Source organism: Equus quagga, chromosome 1, assembly GCF_021613505.1.
Source record: "Equus quagga isolate Etosha38 chromosome 1, UCLA_HA_Equagga_1.0, whole genome shotgun sequence".
Classification (NCBI taxonomy): domain Eukaryota; kingdom Metazoa; phylum Chordata; class Mammalia; order Perissodactyla; family Equidae; genus Equus; species Equus quagga.
Window position 1 is genome coordinate 11,219,398 of NC_060267.1, and position 18,303 is coordinate 11,237,700.

The 18,303-nt window shown below is 62.3% G+C and overlaps 1 protein-coding gene across 1 annotated transcript in view; it reads right to left on the reverse strand.

Annotated features, from left to right (window-relative positions):
* Window positions 1-3,370: 3,370 nt before the first annotated feature.
* The window catches only part of LRP1 (LDL receptor related protein 1), a 78,650-nt gene continuing 63,717 nt past the window's right edge, over window positions 3,371-18,303 (reverse strand). The window contains exons 59-89 of the mRNA XM_046654568.1: window positions 17,849-18,036; window positions 17,518-17,723; window positions 16,817-17,005; window positions 16,106-16,254; window positions 15,570-15,663; window positions 15,336-15,452; window positions 15,082-15,201; window positions 14,613-14,735; window positions 14,349-14,474; window positions 13,709-13,825; window positions 12,922-13,028; window positions 12,688-12,820; window positions 11,869-11,988; window positions 11,500-11,622; window positions 10,995-11,135; window positions 10,755-10,889; window positions 10,557-10,676; window positions 9,211-9,479; window positions 8,502-8,680; window positions 7,928-8,034; window positions 7,591-7,707; window positions 6,928-7,104; window positions 6,656-6,796; window positions 6,373-6,546; window positions 5,951-6,112; window positions 5,411-5,585; window positions 5,171-5,272; window positions 4,956-5,020; window positions 4,746-4,836; window positions 4,503-4,647; window positions 3,371-4,338 (exon numbers count right to left, since the gene is read on the reverse strand). Of these exons, the coding sequence (XP_046510524.1) occupies window positions 4,198-4,338; window positions 4,503-4,647; window positions 4,746-4,836; window positions 4,956-5,020; window positions 5,171-5,272; window positions 5,411-5,585; window positions 5,951-6,112; window positions 6,373-6,546; window positions 6,656-6,796; window positions 6,928-7,104; window positions 7,591-7,707; window positions 7,928-8,034; window positions 8,502-8,680; window positions 9,211-9,479; window positions 10,557-10,676; window positions 10,755-10,889; window positions 10,995-11,135; window positions 11,500-11,622; window positions 11,869-11,988; window positions 12,688-12,820; window positions 12,922-13,028; window positions 13,709-13,825; window positions 14,349-14,474; window positions 14,613-14,735; window positions 15,082-15,201; window positions 15,336-15,452; window positions 15,570-15,663; window positions 16,106-16,254; window positions 16,817-17,005; window positions 17,518-17,723; window positions 17,849-18,036 (4,353 nt within the window). The 3' untranslated portion in view covers window positions 3,371-4,197. The remainder of the gene's footprint in view (window positions 4,339-4,502; window positions 4,648-4,745; window positions 4,837-4,955; window positions 5,021-5,170; window positions 5,273-5,410; window positions 5,586-5,950; window positions 6,113-6,372; window positions 6,547-6,655; window positions 6,797-6,927; window positions 7,105-7,590; window positions 7,708-7,927; window positions 8,035-8,501; window positions 8,681-9,210; window positions 9,480-10,556; window positions 10,677-10,754; window positions 10,890-10,994; window positions 11,136-11,499; window positions 11,623-11,868; window positions 11,989-12,687; window positions 12,821-12,921; window positions 13,029-13,708; window positions 13,826-14,348; window positions 14,475-14,612; window positions 14,736-15,081; window positions 15,202-15,335; window positions 15,453-15,569; window positions 15,664-16,105; window positions 16,255-16,816; window positions 17,006-17,517; window positions 17,724-17,848; window positions 18,037-18,303) is intronic.

An 18,303-nucleotide genomic window follows, 5' to 3' on the forward strand; every position in this document is an offset into this window, starting at 1 on the left:
GCCGGCGTGGGGGCGGGGCGCGGGCGGGGGAGAAAGTTGGTCTGACTCGGGCGGGCGGGGGGGCGGGGCTCCGCGGCGCTCCAATCCCGGCCGCGCCCCGCGCGCCCCCTCCCGCCCAGCTGGGGGCACCGAAGGTGACTTTCACCCCGACACGCCCCAGACACGCCCCCGGCCCAGGTGCGAAGCGGAGAGGCTTGCGGGACTCAGGGCCCGTGTCCCCGAGAGGCTGGTCTGGGCACCGACGAGGAACAGGGCAGGGCGAGGGGCGCGAGGCTCCGGGACTTGCCCCGAAGGGGGCACCGCGGAGTAGGCACGCGGCGGGGCTCGGGAGTCCAGCCAGACCAGGGTCCCTCGGTGCTCCGGGCCCCTGCTCTGACCCCCGGCCAAGGTGGGTCCCAGGGCAGGAGAGGGGCCGGGGTGAGGTGAGGGCGGGCGGGGCCTCGGGCGGCTGCGGGCCGCGGCGCTGACGGGGATGGATGGGCGCCCCGCGGCTCGTTCGGCCCGGAGATGAGAATCATTGATCACGGACGGAAACCCCATCACGTCTGTCAATAGGGCTGACAAACGGCGCCCGCCGCCCCCGCCGCCGAGGGACCGCCGCGGTGTGGGGACCCCTCCGCCAGGTTGGCCGTTCACCTTTGCCCCTCGCCGCCCACCACTGACCCCCGCGCGTCCCGGAGCCGCCCTGCGTGGGGGTTGGGCAGGAAGTCCCCCTCAGCGCTGCCTGTACGGGCTCTTGGTGCAGTCTCTATCACTGCCCTTGCACTGTCCCATCTTTCACCATCAGCTGCTCTGGATCCGTGTCCCCTTCCTCCTCTGTCCCTGTCCTTGTCTCTGTCCCCAGCCCCAGCCCTGTCCCTGTCCCTATCCTCTTAGCTGTTTCTTCACCGGCTCCCTTCTTCCCCTAGTCCCTCTCTCTCCCCTGCCCGCGAGTCTTCAGTTGTCAGCTGTTGCTATGCACTGAGGCGGTGGCTGAGGCTGTGGTGTGACCCACACTTAGACAGCAAGAGATGGGGACAAGCAAAGAGATAGAGAGACAGGAGCATACCCTGAGACGCCCCCCGCCCCCCAGGCATGCCCGCAGATGCTTTCGCAGGGACAGGCCACACCACAGAGGTGAGCAGGCAGGCAGAGTGAAACACATCATGCAAAGAGCAGCACACACATGTGCAGAGACAGGTGCACCTAGAGGCACACTGACACACACAGATGGACACACTCTGTTTACACACACACAGGAGCACACGCAGAGACAGACAGACAAATGCACACTTGCACCAAGAGACAAGCACACCTCACCAGGTACTCAGAGCCCACCCCCCTTCCTTGCCTTGGCAGAGAGGCAAACATCCACAGACAGAGATGGACACACACGCAGGTGTACGCTGGCACCAGCAGTCCAAAAGACAAGCCCAGGCACATACAAACAGATAGATAGATATAGGGAAGTGACAGACACAGAAAAAAGATCAGGAATCCTGAGAAGATGAGGCAGACACAGAGACACCAGAGAGACAGACAGTAGCCAGGAGGCTGAAAACTGGGAGCAGGCAGGGCAGAGGAGAGAGGCAGAAAGGGGCAGGAGTGGCCAGCCCCATGGCCCCAAGGCTCCCACCAGAATCCTGAGCACAGGTCCCAAGCACAGGGGCTGCTGCAGCTGAGGGTTGGGGCATGGGGCACACCCAGGCCTAGGGTGCCCACGACAGAGCCCATCGCTGCGATCCTGATCTTGTGGAGTCCCAGCCCACCCCATCTCTCTTCCTTTTGCTACAGTCTCAGGTCACCCCCTTGTCTCTCCAGCTACACACACGCACATGCACACCGCACTCCCTGTCTCCGTATCTCTCTATCTCTGTATCTCTGTCTCTCATTCTATCTGTATCAGCCTCTGCCCGTGGTTCTGCCCCTGTCTCTTCTCCATCTCTCTCTTAGGCGGCCTCTGCCTTCCTTGCCAGGTGGGGAGCTTTCGAGGACTGCCTCCTGGTAGACTCTCTCCTGGCCGGTCCTGGAGGGGGGATGTTCGAAGTCACAGCTGGGGGCCCCTCTCGCTCTGCCCAGGATCTTGAGGCGACAAGCAGAGAATCAGTGGCTCCCCGGGGGCGCCAGATGCACGGCTGGCAGAGGGAGGGAGTGAGGGGGTGGGGCTGGTGGTGGTGGGGAGCAGGCTGGTGCTGCGGGAGGGAGAGGAGCCGGCTGGCGAGGGTGGAGGGGGTGTGGCAGAATAGCCCGGGGGAAGGAAGTGAGAGGCTGGCCTGGGGTCCGCCGGCAGGTGCATAATTAGTGTGTGTGTTGGGGAGGGGGCTGTGCCGGGCTTCAGGGTGAGTGGCGCTGCAGGCGTGCATGCGCCACCTGGTGGGCAGATGGAGGCACAAGCCTCCTTCTCAGCAATCAACAAGGACGCCCCTTTCCTCAGCAGGGTCGCTCTGCCCCCGCGCCCTTGGGGCCCTGGGGAGCCCCCAAGGAGTGGAGGATCTCAGAACCGCTTTGGAGGCTGAGGTTGGAGATGGGATCTCAGGGCTAAAAGGGCCCTTGTTTCTAGAGGTCCCTAGACCCACAGCTTCCTCAAGAAAGGAGGAAAGACTGAGGAAGTTTGACCAGGAAGGGAGGGGGAATGAAAGGCAGCTCTCCCCCTGTGGGAGCTGGGTGAGTGTTCTTTGCAGCCTCTTTGCTGTTGAGGGGAGAGTGGGGTTCTGACCCTCCTCAGTCTTTGACAGTTTAAAGCTGTATGACCTTCTGCACGAGGTTCTCCTCTCTGGGCAGGGACTGAAGTAGACTAGGAGCCTTTTGATTGTAGCAGTCCTTTCCTGTCAACTCCTGGGATATCTACAATGGTTGCTGAGCTGGGTCTGTTGGTGGCCCGTGGGGCTCAGCAAGCTAGTCTTCCTAGTGTCTCCATGAAGTGTGAGATGTTAGAGCTTCAAGAGCAAGCTCAGTCAGAGAGCTGTATAGGACGACCGTGAACCATTAGAAGCCCTTCACAACCCGTGTATTCATTTCCTATGGGGGGATTTCTCCCTGTCGGAGATCATTTTGGGTAGGGGTGGTGGTGGTGTCCCATAAAGTGACAATGCAGAGAAACAGATCTTGGAGTTAGTATCCTAGAGGCAGAGGTAACACAAGATCCAGAGAGGTGAAGTCACTGGCTCAAGGTCACACAGCCAGGAGAAGCAGGTCATCCTCGTGGAGTCCAGTGCCACCGCCTTCCCCTGCCACAGCGAGATTGGGGGTGGGGGGAGATCCCGGGGGTGGGCACTGAAGACCAGACTCTCAGGCCCGCCTCCAGCACAGAGCACGCCTCCCTCTGGTGGCTGAATTAGGCAAGCGCAGCCCAGCTCCCAGAGTCTCGCACTCACAGGTAGACACAAGCGGCTTTTTTTTTTTTTTTACAATTTTATTTATAACAATATCTGTGTTATTTACTTGTAAAGGAATTCAGCAAAAATTATTAAAACGTTCATGTCCCCAAAACGGGGCTGCCCGCTTGCCCTTCCTTGGGGTGCCCCCCTCCTCCTCGTCCCCAGGGGAGGGGAGGCTGGGAGACTGCTTATGGAAGAGTCTCCAGCCCTGGGAGTCACGGAGGGGGCAGTGGAGATGGGGGAGGGCCTGTCTGGGAGGGGTGTTGAGCGTGGCCATCTCAGAGGTGCCCCTAGAGTGGGGGCTGGGGCTTGGGATGGCCTCCCCGAGAAGAACTGAAAAACTCCATCCTTTCCTTCCTCCCTCAGCCAGAGGCAACTCTTCTGACAGGGGCAGTGGAGGACGCTCCCTGCCCAGAACTAGCCCTCAGGAAGCTGGGGGCGGGGGTGAGGGGAGAGCCTTGACAAAGTGTCTTGTTCAGGGAGGGGGAGGCAGCAGCACCAGCTCTCCCAGTGGGGGTGCGTTTCAGGGGGGGAAGGAGGGAGGTGGGGACCCCTCATACCTGTAAGCTACAGGAGCCCCCAGAGCCCTCCCTGCCCCTCCTCCCTGATGCAGCAGGGGGCGGTGCTGAGGAGCAGGCAGGAAGGAGGAGAAAGGAAGAGATAATACTGTGCTCGCTTGCTCGCTTGCTCACTCACATATAAAAAGTAATTCCTTCATTTTTACATTTATACATCCCGGCAGAGCCGGGGAAGGGCTGGCTGGGCAGAAGGGGGGCTCACTGAAGGACTTCTCTGACAGGGGGCAAGAGGCTCTCTGGGGGAAGTCCGATGGGGCAGGGCCCTATGCCAAGGGGTCCCCTATCTCGTCCTCAGGGCCCCGGCCCAGGAGTTCTCGCTTCTCGTCCGTGCTGGCCAGGGAGTGGCGGCTGCCGTGCCCACCCATGTAGAGTGTCGCATACACGGGGTTGGTGAAGTTGGTGGGCTGCAAGGTGAGAGGGTTCAGGTGGGCCTCAGGGGCTGGGCTCTGTGGCCCGGGTACCCCACGCCTCACCTCCATTCCATCATCTAACCCAACACGCCTAGTCATCCCACCCACAGCCTCTTGTCCCTGCCCTGGAGGGCTCCTCCCCTGTCCTCCCAGCCCACCTTGTCAGGGTCCAGGGCAAAGTCAGCATCCAGTAGGCCCCCCACATCATCAGGCTCCCCGCCTTCATACATCTTATAGGTGGGGTTCCCAATCTCCACGTTCATGGCCCCATTGGTCATCCGCTGGTGCTGGAAGCCCTTGGCCCTGGGGAGAGGCCGGAGTATGAGGGGGCAGGGATTCTGTTGGGTAAGCCTAGGGCATTAAAGTAACGGCCAGAATTTTCTAGACTCCCCATAACTCACCCTCGGACTCGCCGCTTGTACCAGAATACCGCTCCGGCTACTAGAAGCATCAGCAACAGCAACAGCAGCGGGATTAGGATGGAGGCCATATCTAGAGTGGAGGAGGTGGCAAAGTCAGTGAGAAAGGCCCAGGTGGCACAAAGCCCCCTTGTTTCAAGTTCCAGGTCCCAGCAGCCCCGCCTCCCCGCCTCCCCGCCTCCCGCCACTTACGTCCAGGCTGCTGTGGGCTGGCCACCTGCTCCTCGCACCGGGGTCCTGCCATGTGCGGTGGGCACCTGCAGACAGGAGGGGCAGAGCTGAGCAGGAGTGACCCCCACAGCCATGGCTGCCAGGGAAACTGGGAAGGAACACAGGACTCTGACAGTCCCCTCAGATCTGGGAAAGGGGAATGATCTAGCCTTCGGTGAGGCTCAGGCCTGACTCACTGGCACTCGGGCATCATTTTGCTGTTCATGATGCAGGATCCGCCATTGCTGCAGTGGCCTGCACAGGTCAGGCAGCTGGGGGCCACTCGGCCATCGGAGCAGCTGTAGGAGAGAGTGAGAGGCTGGCAGGGCTGGGGCAGGGCGTGGGTGGTGCTGGGGAGGGGCAGGCAGGGCTGAGAGCAGCGGCGTGGCGGGGGGGAGGGACTGAGGCCGGGACAGGCTGGGCAGCGCCCCACTCACTTGCAGGTGACATCCCCACTCTGCTTGTTGACCACACAGGCCCCGTCCAGGCAGCGGCTGCACTTGTTCACCTCACACCTCGGCCCCTCGAAGTAGGCGGTGCAGCGGCACAGCCGGGAGCCATCAGCAGCCATCTGGCACGTGCCGAAGTTCTCACAGTAGCCAGAGCACTGCCCTGTGGTTTGGGGATGGGGGAGGAGATGCCTCAGTCCTCCGTAAGTTGTGGGGGGAGCTGGACACCTGAGGGGACCCTCCCAGGTCTTTTGAGTGACTCCCACATCCTCCTGAGTCTCCTGCTGCCCCTACGTCACAGGCTCCAGGGTATCAGGACGTCCCTGAGCATCCGGACAGGGCATTGCTTTTGCTTGCCTAATCCCGATGCCAGAGGGTTCACTACCTCGGGGGAGCACCAGCAACCGAGGCCTGGTTTAGCTGTGAATAGCCTTCCTGCCTACAGCTGGCCCCTGTGACTACCACCTAGGTCCTCAGGCCCCCGCTGCCCTCCTCCCCTCCCCTGGGGCCCAGGGATGGCTCACTCACGGTACTGGCAGCGGTCACCCAGGAAGCCAGGTAGGCATCGGCACTGGGGCTGGTTGCCCTGGTTGACAGTGCAGGTGCTGTTGTTGGCACAGTGGCCCGCACACACCTGCTGGGTGCATTTGGGGCCCGTGAAGCCTGTGGGGCACCGGCACGTGGGCATGCCTGGCGGGAGAGGACGTGTGAGCAGGACGGTGGCCCACTGAAGCTCCCAGCCCTACTGCAGAGCGACAGGGCTGGGAGGACCCGGGCGGGAGGTGGACAGCAGAGGACTGGGATCCTGGGGGCGGGGACAGGAGGCATGAGGGGAGGCAGAGGTGAAGCAAGGGAGGGTGGGGGCAAGGGATTTGCCCGAGGCAGGGCCAGCGGGTGGGGGGCTGGGCCAGGGGCCAGGAGCCATCTGGTGGGAGAGCTGTGGGCCATACCGGAGGGGGAGGCGGCGCAGGTGCCCCCGTTGCGACAGTGCTCCCAGCACTGGTCCAGCTCACACTTGTCGCCCGTGTAGCGGGGCTGGCAGCGGCACTTGGGCTGCCTCCGAGCGTTGAGGAAGCAGCTGCCCCCGTTGAAGCACTGCAGGTTACAGGTGCCGGGCCGCGGAGCTGCAGGAGGGACCGTCACAGGCAGAGCCAGGGCAAGGGGGCTTTCAGGGGCCGCGGGGAGGAGGGTTCTGGGGCCTGGGATGGGGACTGGGGAGGGGCGTGAGCGTACCATCTGGTGGGGGCGTTGGCGAGGGCACAGCCACACAGGTGCCATTGTCCAGCCGCTTTCCGTTGGGACAGGTGCAGACAGGCCCACTGGGGCTCAGCAGGCAGAGCCACTCACACTTCTTGCGGTCACAGGGGTTGGTCACTGCAGGCGTGGGAGGATGCTGAGCCCTGAGGACTCAGAACCCTCCCCTGCACACTAGGCCTGAGGACACAGCTTGGAGACAGTGCCCCAGGCCTTCCCTGCCCCAGCCTGGGCTCTCCCTCTCTGCCCACCTTCAGGCTGCTTGTGCTGGTGGTACAGGACCACGTCAGAAGCATGGCTCAGGCCCCCGGTCAGGTTGACCAAGGGGCTGTGTCCAAACTTATGGATCTTGAAGACACGATTATTGATGTAGGTGACGCCATAGATGTAATCCTCAAAGACATCGATGCTGAAGGGGTGGCTTAGGCCTGGAGGAGGACGAGGAGGAGGAGGGGACTCAGGCCCTGGTCACACTCTCCAGTACACCAGCCCTCATGGCTTCCACGCACCTCGAACTCAACACGTCCCAAACCGAACTCCCCCCAACCTCTTCCTCCTCCTGTGGCCACTACTGGCAAAAGGTCCCATCAGCCCTGGACGTCTGGGGTCAAGATCGACTTCTGCTCCCTCTCCCCATATTTGCTAAGTTCCTACTGCCACCTATATTGCCTCCAGGCAGCTCAACACTCATTGGTAGAACGAATGAATGGACAAGTGGGCCAGGGGTCAGGGTGGGCCTCAGGCCTGCAGGGCTGGTGCAGGGGCAGTCCAGTTGAGAGAGGCCTGGAAGGCACTGCAGGATTACTGGGGGCCAGGCCAAGGAGGACAATAGGTGCTGGGTGAGGCTCTGGGCTCACTGGGGAGGACGGGAGGCCCGAGGTCACGGCTGGCCAAGGCTGCTGTTGGATGCTGACCTCGTTTGCTGTCAGCAGCCACGATGGGGTCCGTGCCATTGAGCCGGATGCTGCCAATGACTGAGAGCTTGGCGTCTGCCCAGTATAGCCGTTCATTGTGATAATCCACGGCCAGGCCTGGAGGAGGCAGAGAGCATGGTGAGGGCCCAGCCTCTCCCGCCCCAAGCTGGGGACAGCTCCAACCTGTTCCCCTCACCATTCCCAATCATCTCTTCTGGGAAAAGCCTCCACAGCCCATCTGCCTCACCCCGTCCAAGCCCCAGCCTCCCCTCCCTAGCTTTCGTGTGACCTCAGTGAGCCTAGCCCTCCCATGGCCTCTGCCCCTGCCGCCACCGACCTGTGGGCCACTGGATGTTGTCCTGTACCAGTGTCTCCCGCAGGGTCCCATCCATTGCTGCCGTTTCAATCTTGGGATGGTTCCCCCAGTCTGACCAGTACATGGTGCTGGGGAGGGAGAAGGGGTGAGTGTGGGTAGGACCTGAGGCTGCCAGGGGAGGCTGACTGAAGTGGGCCACCAGATACTGGCCTGGGCACAGGGACAGCTGGGTACTGGGAGAAGGGTGTTTTGTCTGCTTCTCCAGAGAGAACCAGGGGGAGTCAGCGCCTGGCCAGGTTAAGGATCTTTTACTCTAAAACCACAAGGTGCTGATCCAGAGTCATCTAAGTGGGCAGAGCTGCTCCTGGAGCAGAGAAGCCCAGAACTTGGCTGTCCATGACAGCCAGCCAAGTGGAGGTCAGACCCCTCTCGAGGCCGGCCGGGAGTCCTGGGAGGGCCAGGGCTTGGGGCAGCCCGGAAGACCCGAGGGCATGAGGAGGACTCCGGCCTCAGGCTGGCCTGGGAGGGGAAGGGCACGCCTGGGGATGCTGGGCACCCGCCCCTGCCCGATGCCTCCCCCAGGACCCCTGCCCACCCCCTCAGTGGGTCCACCACAATGGCGTGGGGCTCGTCAATCATGCCCGAGATGAGCGTCTTCCGGTTCTCGCCCTTCATTTGCGCCACCTCAATCACATCTCGGCCAGAGTCGGTCCAGTACACGTTCCCGGCCACCCAGTCGATGGCGATGCCTCTCGGCATCTTGAGCCCTGAAATCTGAGTGGGGGGGGGAGGTCACAGTTTTAGGGGCTATCACCTTTTGTCTTCATGCCCATTACTTGCCCCCCTCCCCTGCAAGTCATCCCAGACTGAGAGCCAGTTCCCTGGCTTTGAAGAGAGTCACCTGACACCTCTTGTGGGCCATACGTAGAGCCTTCATATGTTTTGCTGGATTAGATATTATTACCCTGCTTTATCGAGGAACAAAGTGAGGCCCAAAGAGGTTAACTAGGCTGGCCGGGATTGACACAGCGATGGCAGTGACGATCAGGAACTGAGCGAGGCTCTGATGCTGAAGGCCAGTGTGCCCACTGTGCCCTGCACCTCGGGCTACACCGTGGCAGGGCCACCTACTGATAATGCCCGTGCTTCACTCGCCGGTCGTCTGGGCCTCACACGTACGTCTCACTGCCCTCGCTCTCCAGTCTCACCTCGCCCCCTCCCACTGTCCTTTTCAAACTCTGCTCTTCGGAGTCTTCCCACTCATCCACGCCTCTGTGTGGATCCCACCCACGCTGGGTGCTTACATTGAGGTGGGTGACACCCCGGTCAATCTGTCGCCGGTGGCGATTGGAAGTGGTGGGAGGCGCGGCAGGCGGCAGGCTGCGGTAGGAGATGGTGCCCGTGTGCCAGTTGGTCCAATAGACACGGCCAGCTTTGACGTGGACATCCATGGCATCAATGCGGACACTCTCGTCACCCTGGAAGGCCTGCTCATAAGCCGAATGGGGGTGACTGGGGAACAGGCTGCGGATCTCATTGTCGTCAGCAATGTACAGGACCTGATACTCAGAGCCTGCAGGGGCAAGAGGTCAGATGTCAGGCGGGGGGAGGCAGGGGCAAGAGGCCAGGGCTGGGGGCTGCTGGGTCTGGTGCTGGGAGGAGCGCACCCGAGATGCGCTCCCCTCCCCAGCCCACCCCTTTCACACTAACAGTGTCTTCCCTGATCAAACTATTCGCCCTGGCCAGAAGCCTACTCACTCGCCCCAGTGCTGGGCTTAGGGGCTCCAGGCTTAGCCCTCAGAACTTCCTTCCTCCTCTCCTCTCCTGAGCTGATCTGGTGTGACTTGCTACTCCAGAGAGCTGTCCCTGCTCCTCCAGCCCTAGGGACTTCTGCCTCCTCATAGCCTCTGGCTGGCATCTGCACGCTCTCTGCTCATACCACCTGCTCTGTCGGCTAGGGTGTACAAGCGTGTGGGGGCAGATGAGCACAGGCATGGGGGGTGTAGGTATGCACGGGCATGTGAGTGCACTTGGCTGTGTTTGGTGGGGTTGTGTGTATATAGAGGCCCTTGTGTGTGCATGGGCATGTGTGTGCATGGGTGGGTGTGGGTGTCTGTATGCAGGCATGAGAAAGGTGCAGGTGTGTGTCAAAGCATATGGGGGAGTAGAACTTACATGTTCTCACCAAAAAAAAAAAAAAAGGAAATATGTGAGGTGATGGATGTATCAATTAACTCAATGGGGAGAATCCTTCCACATGGCATACATACATCAAATCATCACCTCGTACACATTAAATATCAGACAATTTTGTCAACTACAGCTCAATAAAGCTGAAAAAAAGGTGTCATGGGAATATGCAGCTGGGGTGCCTGTGACTGTAAGTGGGTGACACATGTCTCCACACTCTCCTCCCGGGGGTGGTAGGGGACAGCTGCCCCTCCTTCACGTTTTCCCTGATGAGCCAGCCCCAGGACGTGGTCCTCTGCGCACAGCCAGCCCTGTGTGCAGAAAGCTGCACCTGCGCGTCTGGAGCTCCGTGCTTGGCTGGGGCTCTGGGGGAAAACATCCCATTCCCGGTCCCCCGTGTTTTATACCCTGGTGTCGCAGAGCCCCGCCCGCTCCTTCCGTCCTCTCCCCGCTCTGGTACCTTCGGCCTTGCAGGTGTTGTGCGTCTTCATGAAGTTGCGCGCGCAGCTGCAGAGGTGGCTGCCCTTGGTGTTGTTGCAGAGCTGCGAGCAGGTGCCGAAGCGCAGGCACTCATTGATGTCTGGGGGTGACATGAAAGGGTCATGAGGAGCCCTGCGGCTGGGGTTTCTGCCCACCCCCTCGGGTCCCGCCTTCCTACCCTGGCATCCGGGCTGGCCTGGCACCGTGTGGAAGCCAGAGCGGCAGGCGCAGTAGGCGGCTTTCTCGGTGCGCACGCAGCGCGCCTCATCCCCACAGATGCTGGCGTTGGCGGCACAGCTGGTCAGCTTGGGGTCTGTAGGAGACAGAGTGGATCCCCTCCCCTGAGCACCCCGGCCTGGGCTTCGGTTCTCCGCGCCTCGCCGGCGCCCCCACCGCCACCCCCACCGCCGCCCCTTACCGATGCTGCAGTCCTCCTCGTCGGAGCCGTCCCCGCAGTCGTCGAACATGTTGCAGCGCAGCGAGGAGGAGAGGCAGCGCTGGTTCCGGCACAGAAACTCCTTCTTGTCTTTGCAGTGGGGGGTCTGGGCCGTGGGGGGCTCTGGGGAGGGTGGGGGCTTCAGGTCCTGGGTATTGGCCATCCTGCCCCTCCTCCCACAGGGACCCCCAGTCAGTCACGCTACAGGTGGGTCCCGAACCTGGCTCTTTGTCAAGCTTCAGAGGAAGCTAGTTAAGCACAGATTCCCTGTCTCCACCTCAAGACCCAGGGTGTCAGGAAGCCTCGGTGCCTTCCCCAAGGGCTTCTCTCTCCCAAGGAGGGGCGCCCAGGCTCCCACCAATGGGTCCTCCCCCTGCCGGGCGAGTCCACTCCCTACACACAGCTCCCACTTGGGCCACCCCGGCCCCTATGTCGCACCCTGCTCTAGGCGACCCCCCAGGCTACCTCTCACTGGCCCCCTGCTCACCGCAGTCCTCCTCATCAGTCCCATCCCCGCAGTTGTCGGTGCCGTCGCATTGGCGCCCGATCCACAGGCAGACGCGGTCATTCTTGCAGCGGAAGGGCCGGTTCGGAGGACACACGAACCGGGCTGCAGCGGGGGGAGAAGACAGGAGACAGAGCCGGAATCAGCCTTGGGGGCGGGCCGCGCGTCACCGGGGAGCACGAGAGTCTCGCCCCAGCGCGGGAGCCGAGCCCCCACCCGAGCCCCGCCTCCGCCCCAAGCCCCGCCCCAGCCCGACCCCAGCCTCCGCCCCGAGCCCCACCCAAGCCCGACCACCTCCTCGGCCCCGGAGCTCCGCCCCCGCCTGGGAGCCGCTCCACCCTCGAGCCTCACCGCACTCCTCAGGGTTCTCGTCTGAGTTGTCCCCGCAGTCGTCTTCGCCGTCGCACTTCCACGCCAGCGGCTTGCACAGGGTATTGTTGCACTGGAACTCGTCCAGGGGGCAAGTCCGCACTGGGCGCAACGGGGAGCAAAAAGCGGAGCATGAGCCAGCCCTCCAGGCTGCTGGGGGCAGGATCTTGTCCACACCTCTCGCTCCACAGCGGGAGGCCCAGAGGGGTCATGAGGCAAGCAGCGGTGCAGCCAGACTGAACCCAGGTCTCCTAATTTTCTGCCAGCAGGGTGGCCGGGCAGAACTGCCCTCTCTGGTATTTAGGGGAGAAGAAGAGGCCTTCTTGGGGAAGAGTATCTAGAGGGGTCCAGAGGGGTCCAGAGGGCCCTCTTCTCTGGTGGTTGTGGCAATGGCAGGTACAGAGGAGGAGCACTGGGCAGGGAGTCAGGAGACCTAGGGTCCAGTGTCTGTCCTCAGCCCACCAGGGCAGAGCCAGGATGGCTGCCCTCACGTTGGGGTCTCGGCACCAAGCCCCAACCTTCTCTTCCCCAGGTGTCATACTCGCCCTTGGGCTGCTGAGCTCAGGCAGGGCAGCGGGGGCAGGCACCAGCTCACTGCCCCAGGAAAGGAAAGGGAGCAGGGACTTTGTTTCTCAGGGCAGCCGACTGCCTTGGAGAACCTGTGAGGTGGGGCCTGGATGACCCCTCACAACCTCACACGCAGCCCACAAGTTTCTGCTGGATTTCAGCCTAACGGACTCCTTGACTAAGTGCTGTCTGGGGAGAGGATGGTGGGCTGGGAGCCAAGCTGGAGGGCCTCACCGCCAGTGCCACAGGCTTCCTCATCACTGCCGTCCATGCAGTCGGCATCTGCATCACAGCGCCAGCGCAGGGGGATGCAGTGGCCGCTCTTGCACTGGAACTGGTCCATGTCACAGCGGGGGGTGCAGTCTTTCTGTGGGCATGGGCACAGGCATCCTGGTCAGATTTGGGCACCCCTGTGGCCCCGCCCTGACTCTTCTGAAGCCCCTCCCTCCTTCTGGTCTCCCTGCCTACCTCGTCTGAACCATCTGCACAGTCATGATCCCCATCGCATTTCCAGCGCCCGGCGATGCATCGGCCATTGGCACAGGAGAACTCACTCTCAGAGCAGGGCCGAGGGGCTGAGGAAGGACAGGGAGAGACAGGCCCCAGGAGGGTGGGCATAGGGACTCAGCCCTCGAGGGCATCTCCAGCCCTTGGCAGAGCGATACTGCCCAACCCTGTGTCCCTGAAGGCCACAGCGGACTGGCATAATGACCATGATGCTCAACCAATCCTGGACAAGCCAACTGGCTGCCCTCATGGGACCAGCTGGGCACAGAGGGTGTTCACTCACCCCTCTGGGGCTGACACACGAGAGAGGGCACGGGGCCCTGGCCCTGCCCTCCAGACGGACTGTGGTGGGGAGGGGAGGGGAGGGCAGACCACTATGACAAGCACCAGGGTTTAGGGAGAGACCAGTCAAAGACAATGGGCTGAGCACAGCACGGGGATGGGTGGGCTCAGGGGCAGCGGCAGGGGTGTGGTGGGAGCACGGGCACGTCGGAGACACCTACCTCTGCACCCCGGAAAGGACAGTGTGAAAATGGAGAGAAACATGAGATGAGGTGAAATGATACAAACTCAAATACACAACATGGAGGGGGGTGAGGAGGGAGGGGGCTGCTGACTCCCAGCCCTGGGAGGTGGCCACCTGCCCTCGCACAGCCTGGTGGCGGTAGGGGCAGGGCTGCTGAGGGTGGTGCCGAGGTCTCCTGGGGAAGGGCAGCTGTGGGCTGGGTGGGGAGGGGTGGGGACATACTGCAGCTCTCCTCGTCGGAGTTGTCCCCACAGTCGTTGTCGTAGTCGCACTGCCAGCGGCCGGGCACACAGCGGTTGTTCTTGCAGCGGAACTGGTAGGGTTCACAGGTGCGCTCGTCTGGGGAGGCAAGAGCGGGGCAGACGGTGGGCAGTCAGGGGTGGATGGGGGCAGACAGCGGGCAGTTGGGGATGGAGGGGGCAGCCGGTGGGCAGTCAGGGACGGAGCGGGGAGGGCAGACATCAGGCTCTCAAACAGGCATGGTCAGGACGACCAGGAGCAGGAGAGTAGGCATTCCAGGCTGGGAAAGGTCAGCAAAGGGGAGCCCAGGTAGTGTTCTGAGATGTGGGGTCTCCAGGGAGGGCATGGGGCAGGAGGGACAGGAGTCGGGGAGCTGCTTGGGGAGGGGATTAACAGGTCCCACAGGGTGGGCAGAGAAGATTCCACATGGGTGTGTGCTGGTGAGGTCCCATGGGATGGAGGGGGGGGAATTAGGCAGGAGGTGGTGGGCACAGGAAGCCCAGTGCCAGGCCCATGCGGACCCAGTCAGCAGGCAGCCCAGCCCGCCCTGGCCAGCGGGAGCCGCCCCACCCCTACCCAGGCTGGACACCTTCCCCTGGGCATGGGAGCTGGCCCTGCTTACCACACTCTTCCTTGGGCTCGTCAGACCCGTCCCCGCAGTCATCTTCTCCGTCGCACTTCCAGCGCGCCGGGATGCAGCGGCCCGAGTCCTTGCAGCGGAACTCATCCACTCCGCAGGTCATCTGGGCTGCAAGGGGGCCCAGCAGTGAGGGGAGGCTCCTTTCAGGAATGTGCTGGGAGGGGTGGGGGGAACGGCCACCGAGACGTGGCATGTGGGGGCGGTGGGAGCGGCAGGCACTGGGGGGAGACGGGCGCCAGGACTCACTGCAGTTGGCGGGCTCGTCGCTGCCGTCCACGCAGTCGTTGTCCCGGTCACAGACCCAGACGCGCGGGATGCAGCGCTTGGTGATGGAGCACTGGAACTGGTTGGGGGCACAGGTCACCTCGGCTATGGGGGAAGGGGGGAGATTGAGGACCTGCCATCTGGTCTCCAAACACAATTCAGATCACCAGCTTCTCCCTCTTCCAAGCCCTGGTCCCGGTCCCACCAGCAATTCTTGGGAGGAAGGGGCAGTTTATCTCCAATTTGGGTGCTTTTTGTTTTCTGGATCTGCACATCTCTACACCAAGCATGATGACTTTATGAACAAACCTAGTCCCCACCCCCTCATCATTTCTGTTGCCCATCTGATGACGCTACTTGAGGGTGGCAGGGCCCCTAGAAGAAGTGGGGTAGATTTCAACATGAACGGTGTTTCTGTGCCATATCACCCCCTGTGGCCCCGGGCACTCACGGCAGTCCCTCTCGTCCTCCCCGTCCCCGCAGTTGTCCTGCCCGTTGCAGCGGAAGATGCCGGGAATACAGCGGTTGGTGTTGGTGCACTTGAACTGACTGGGCAGGCACACGTGGATGTCTGTGGGGCGGGAGGAGGGGAGGGTGACCAAGGATGGATCGAGGCCCAGGGGCAGGGGGGCACCCCACCCCCTGGGTGGGAGCCTGCAGGTTCCCCAAAACCCCCAAATCCCGGGGGGGAGGGTAGCCCCTTACCACAGTTGGCCTCATCACTGTTGTCCTGGCAGTCGTTGTCGCCATCACAGATGAAGGCAGGGTTCGTGCAGATGCCTGTCGAGCACTGGAACTGTCCTGGGCGGCACTTGAACTCGGCTGCCAGGAGGGGAGGCTCAGCGTCACAAGGGCCCGGGGTGGGTGCGGCCAGTCAGGGCCTCTGGAGTCAGGCTGCCCGACGTGGGACCCTCTCACCGCCCCACCCTGGGCACTCACGACAGTCCGGGGGCTCGTCCGAGTGGTCCCCGCAATCGTCCTCTGTGTCACACTTCCACCAGAAGGGGATGCACTTGTCGTTCTTGCACACAAACTGGAGGGCAGGCGGGGCAAGAGGGGTTGGCGGGGGTCTGGGGAACTCAGGAGGTTTTCTTTTGGGGGGCTGGGACGTTTCAGAGAAGCGGTGGGGTTACGGTACTTTGGGGGGATGTGGAGCTGGTGGAAGGTTGGTGTATGGTGAGCACAGGAAGGCCAGGCGAGGGGAATCCGTGTCGGGGAGAGGGTGGAGGTCAGGATTGGGGGTGTGGGTAAGGGAGGGCTGGGGTTAGGGTGTGGGGGTGTTTGTGTGAGGTGACAGGTGTAAAAGTATTGCTGTGGGGAGACAAGAGGTAGGCAAGAAATGTGGGGGTGTTAGCGTGGGAAAACCAGATGCGTGAGGACATTAGAGCAGGTGTGGGGGCCGAGGAGGAGTGGGGTACTGGTGTGGGGGGTCAGGGGAACGAGGCATTGAATGGGGTCAAGGGGAAGAGTCCCACCTGGCTTGCCGTGCAGTTGGACACACAGGTGCGCCCATCACCGCCCAGGTAGAAGTTGGTGGGACAGGCACATTTGTGGCCGCCCCCGGGGGACAGGAGGCACAGGTTGCTGCAGCCGCCATTGTTGACCTTGCAGGGGTGATTGGGCACTGCCAGAGAGAAAGCGGTTAAAGGGCGGCCGGCTGGCCCAGGGCACACACCACTGCTCCCCGGGCCACTGGCCTCCAGCAGAGTGAGGGCAGCCCTCGCAGGTAACACTTTTCTGGTCTTCCAAGGGCTGCCGAGCCCACTCCATCCTGGGCAGAGGGGGATGGACCCAGATCCCGCTCTCAGGAGGGAGCTGAAGCCAGAGAAGCAGAGATCAGGCCACTCCTGAACCCGGCACCCTGCCTCACCTGTCTCCCTCGGCTACAGCCTTCCTGCCTTCAGGGTCCCACCTGCCTGGTCTGCACCCAGATGGCCATGCCTGACCGGCCTCGGGGTCTTGATGCTACAAGACTCCAGGGCTGGGCCCAGGCTGGGCAGCAGCTCCTGAGAGCCAGACCCTAGCCTGTCTACAGCCTCCTGAATGTCCCAGGTCTGGCAAGCACTGCCTAGTCAAGGCTGGGGAAGGGGTGGGCAGGAATCCCTGCTGAGACTGCGGGGGCCCCATCCCACCCCAGAGCTCCCCGTGCTCGCTTGCCCTTCCGCTGCTTCCCCTTGGCCGCTCACCGTCGGGCTGGCGCAGGGCGTGGAAGACATGCAGGTCCATGGGCCGGTGCAGGGTGCTGATGAGGAGCGTCTTGTTAGTGCCCGTGGTCTTGTGGGCTCGGTTGATGGACTTTGTCTCCCAGTCAGTCCAGTAGACGTAGTCCTCAAACAGGGTCAGTGCAAAGATGTGCGGGATGTCCTGGCTCAGCACTGCGGGCGGCGGAGGGGACAGGCCCCGCAGCGGTCAGCACCATGGACGTACTGGGTACCTTCCCTCCAGGATCTCCCTCACCCCAACAACCCTGTTCCAGATGGTTGAGGGGCTTCCCAAGGTCGCACAGCTAATAAGTGTCTGAGCTGGAACTCCGATCCAGGCCTCCTGGACAGCAGGTTCCTGCTCCACAGTATCTGTGGTTTCCCGTCAGGAAGTGCGGGAGGGCTGAAGTACACCAGCCCCCGGCCTCTACTCCCATCTTCCTCGGGGCCCCGTCCTCCGGAACTGTGCAGGAAAGGGGCCCCTCTCTCTCCTTCCTCATGCCCAGGCCTGTGCAGGGGGCGTACCCTGGGGAGCTCTGAACCCCCACACTCCTGCCGGGTGGTGTCCTCAGACCATGCCCTCTGGCTTTTATACCCGCTCTTGCCCCAAAGGCCTGATCCCCTGTAGCTTCAGACTCCCATGCCTGGCAGGTCTGCTGTGCCTGCAGCCTCACTGGCGCACTAACCAACGTGACGGTTGGAGCCATCCAAACTGGCAAACTCAATGTAGTCCTCACGGGCATCAGCCCAGTAGATGCGCTCTGTGACGTAGTCCAGCGTCAGGCCATTGGGCCACGTGATCTTGGTGTCCACAATGACGCTGCGGCTGGACCCATCCATGCCGATGCGGCCGATTAGTGAGTGGTCACCCCAGTCTGTCCAGTACAGGTACCTGGCAGGTGGATGGGCAGTGAGTCCTGAGGGACCCAGCGACTAGTTCTGCTGGGGAGGCTGGGCCTGGATGCCTGAGCACACCACCCGCTTCAGGGGCTCCCCCAGCCCTCCTGGCCTGCGTACCCATTCTGCACGTCCACTACCAGAGCCCTGGGCTCACGGAGGCCAGAGCTGACCAGCACCGTCCGATAGGCCCCGTTGAGCTTGGACACTTCAATGGTGTCTCGGCCTTTGTCACACCAGTACAGGTTGCCGCCCACCCAGTCCACAGCCAGCCCATCGGGGTTGCTGAGGCCTGTCCGGTGCAGCACCTGCAGGCAAGGGCAAGGGAGGAAGAGCCCTGGGTGACCTGGGGCAGGACCCTCAACCTCTCTGGGGGCTCAACTTCCCCATATGTAAAGTGGGGAGCTTGGCTGGGAGGACAACGGATGGAAAGTGCCCAGCCATGGGCCTGGTGTCAGCCAAGGCTCTAGGACTCTAGATGAGAAAGACCACACCCCCAAACCTCACAGTGCCTGGGAGCATAGGCTTAAGGGAGATCAGACATGAGGGAGACTTAGTGCTCATTAGGGGGAGCA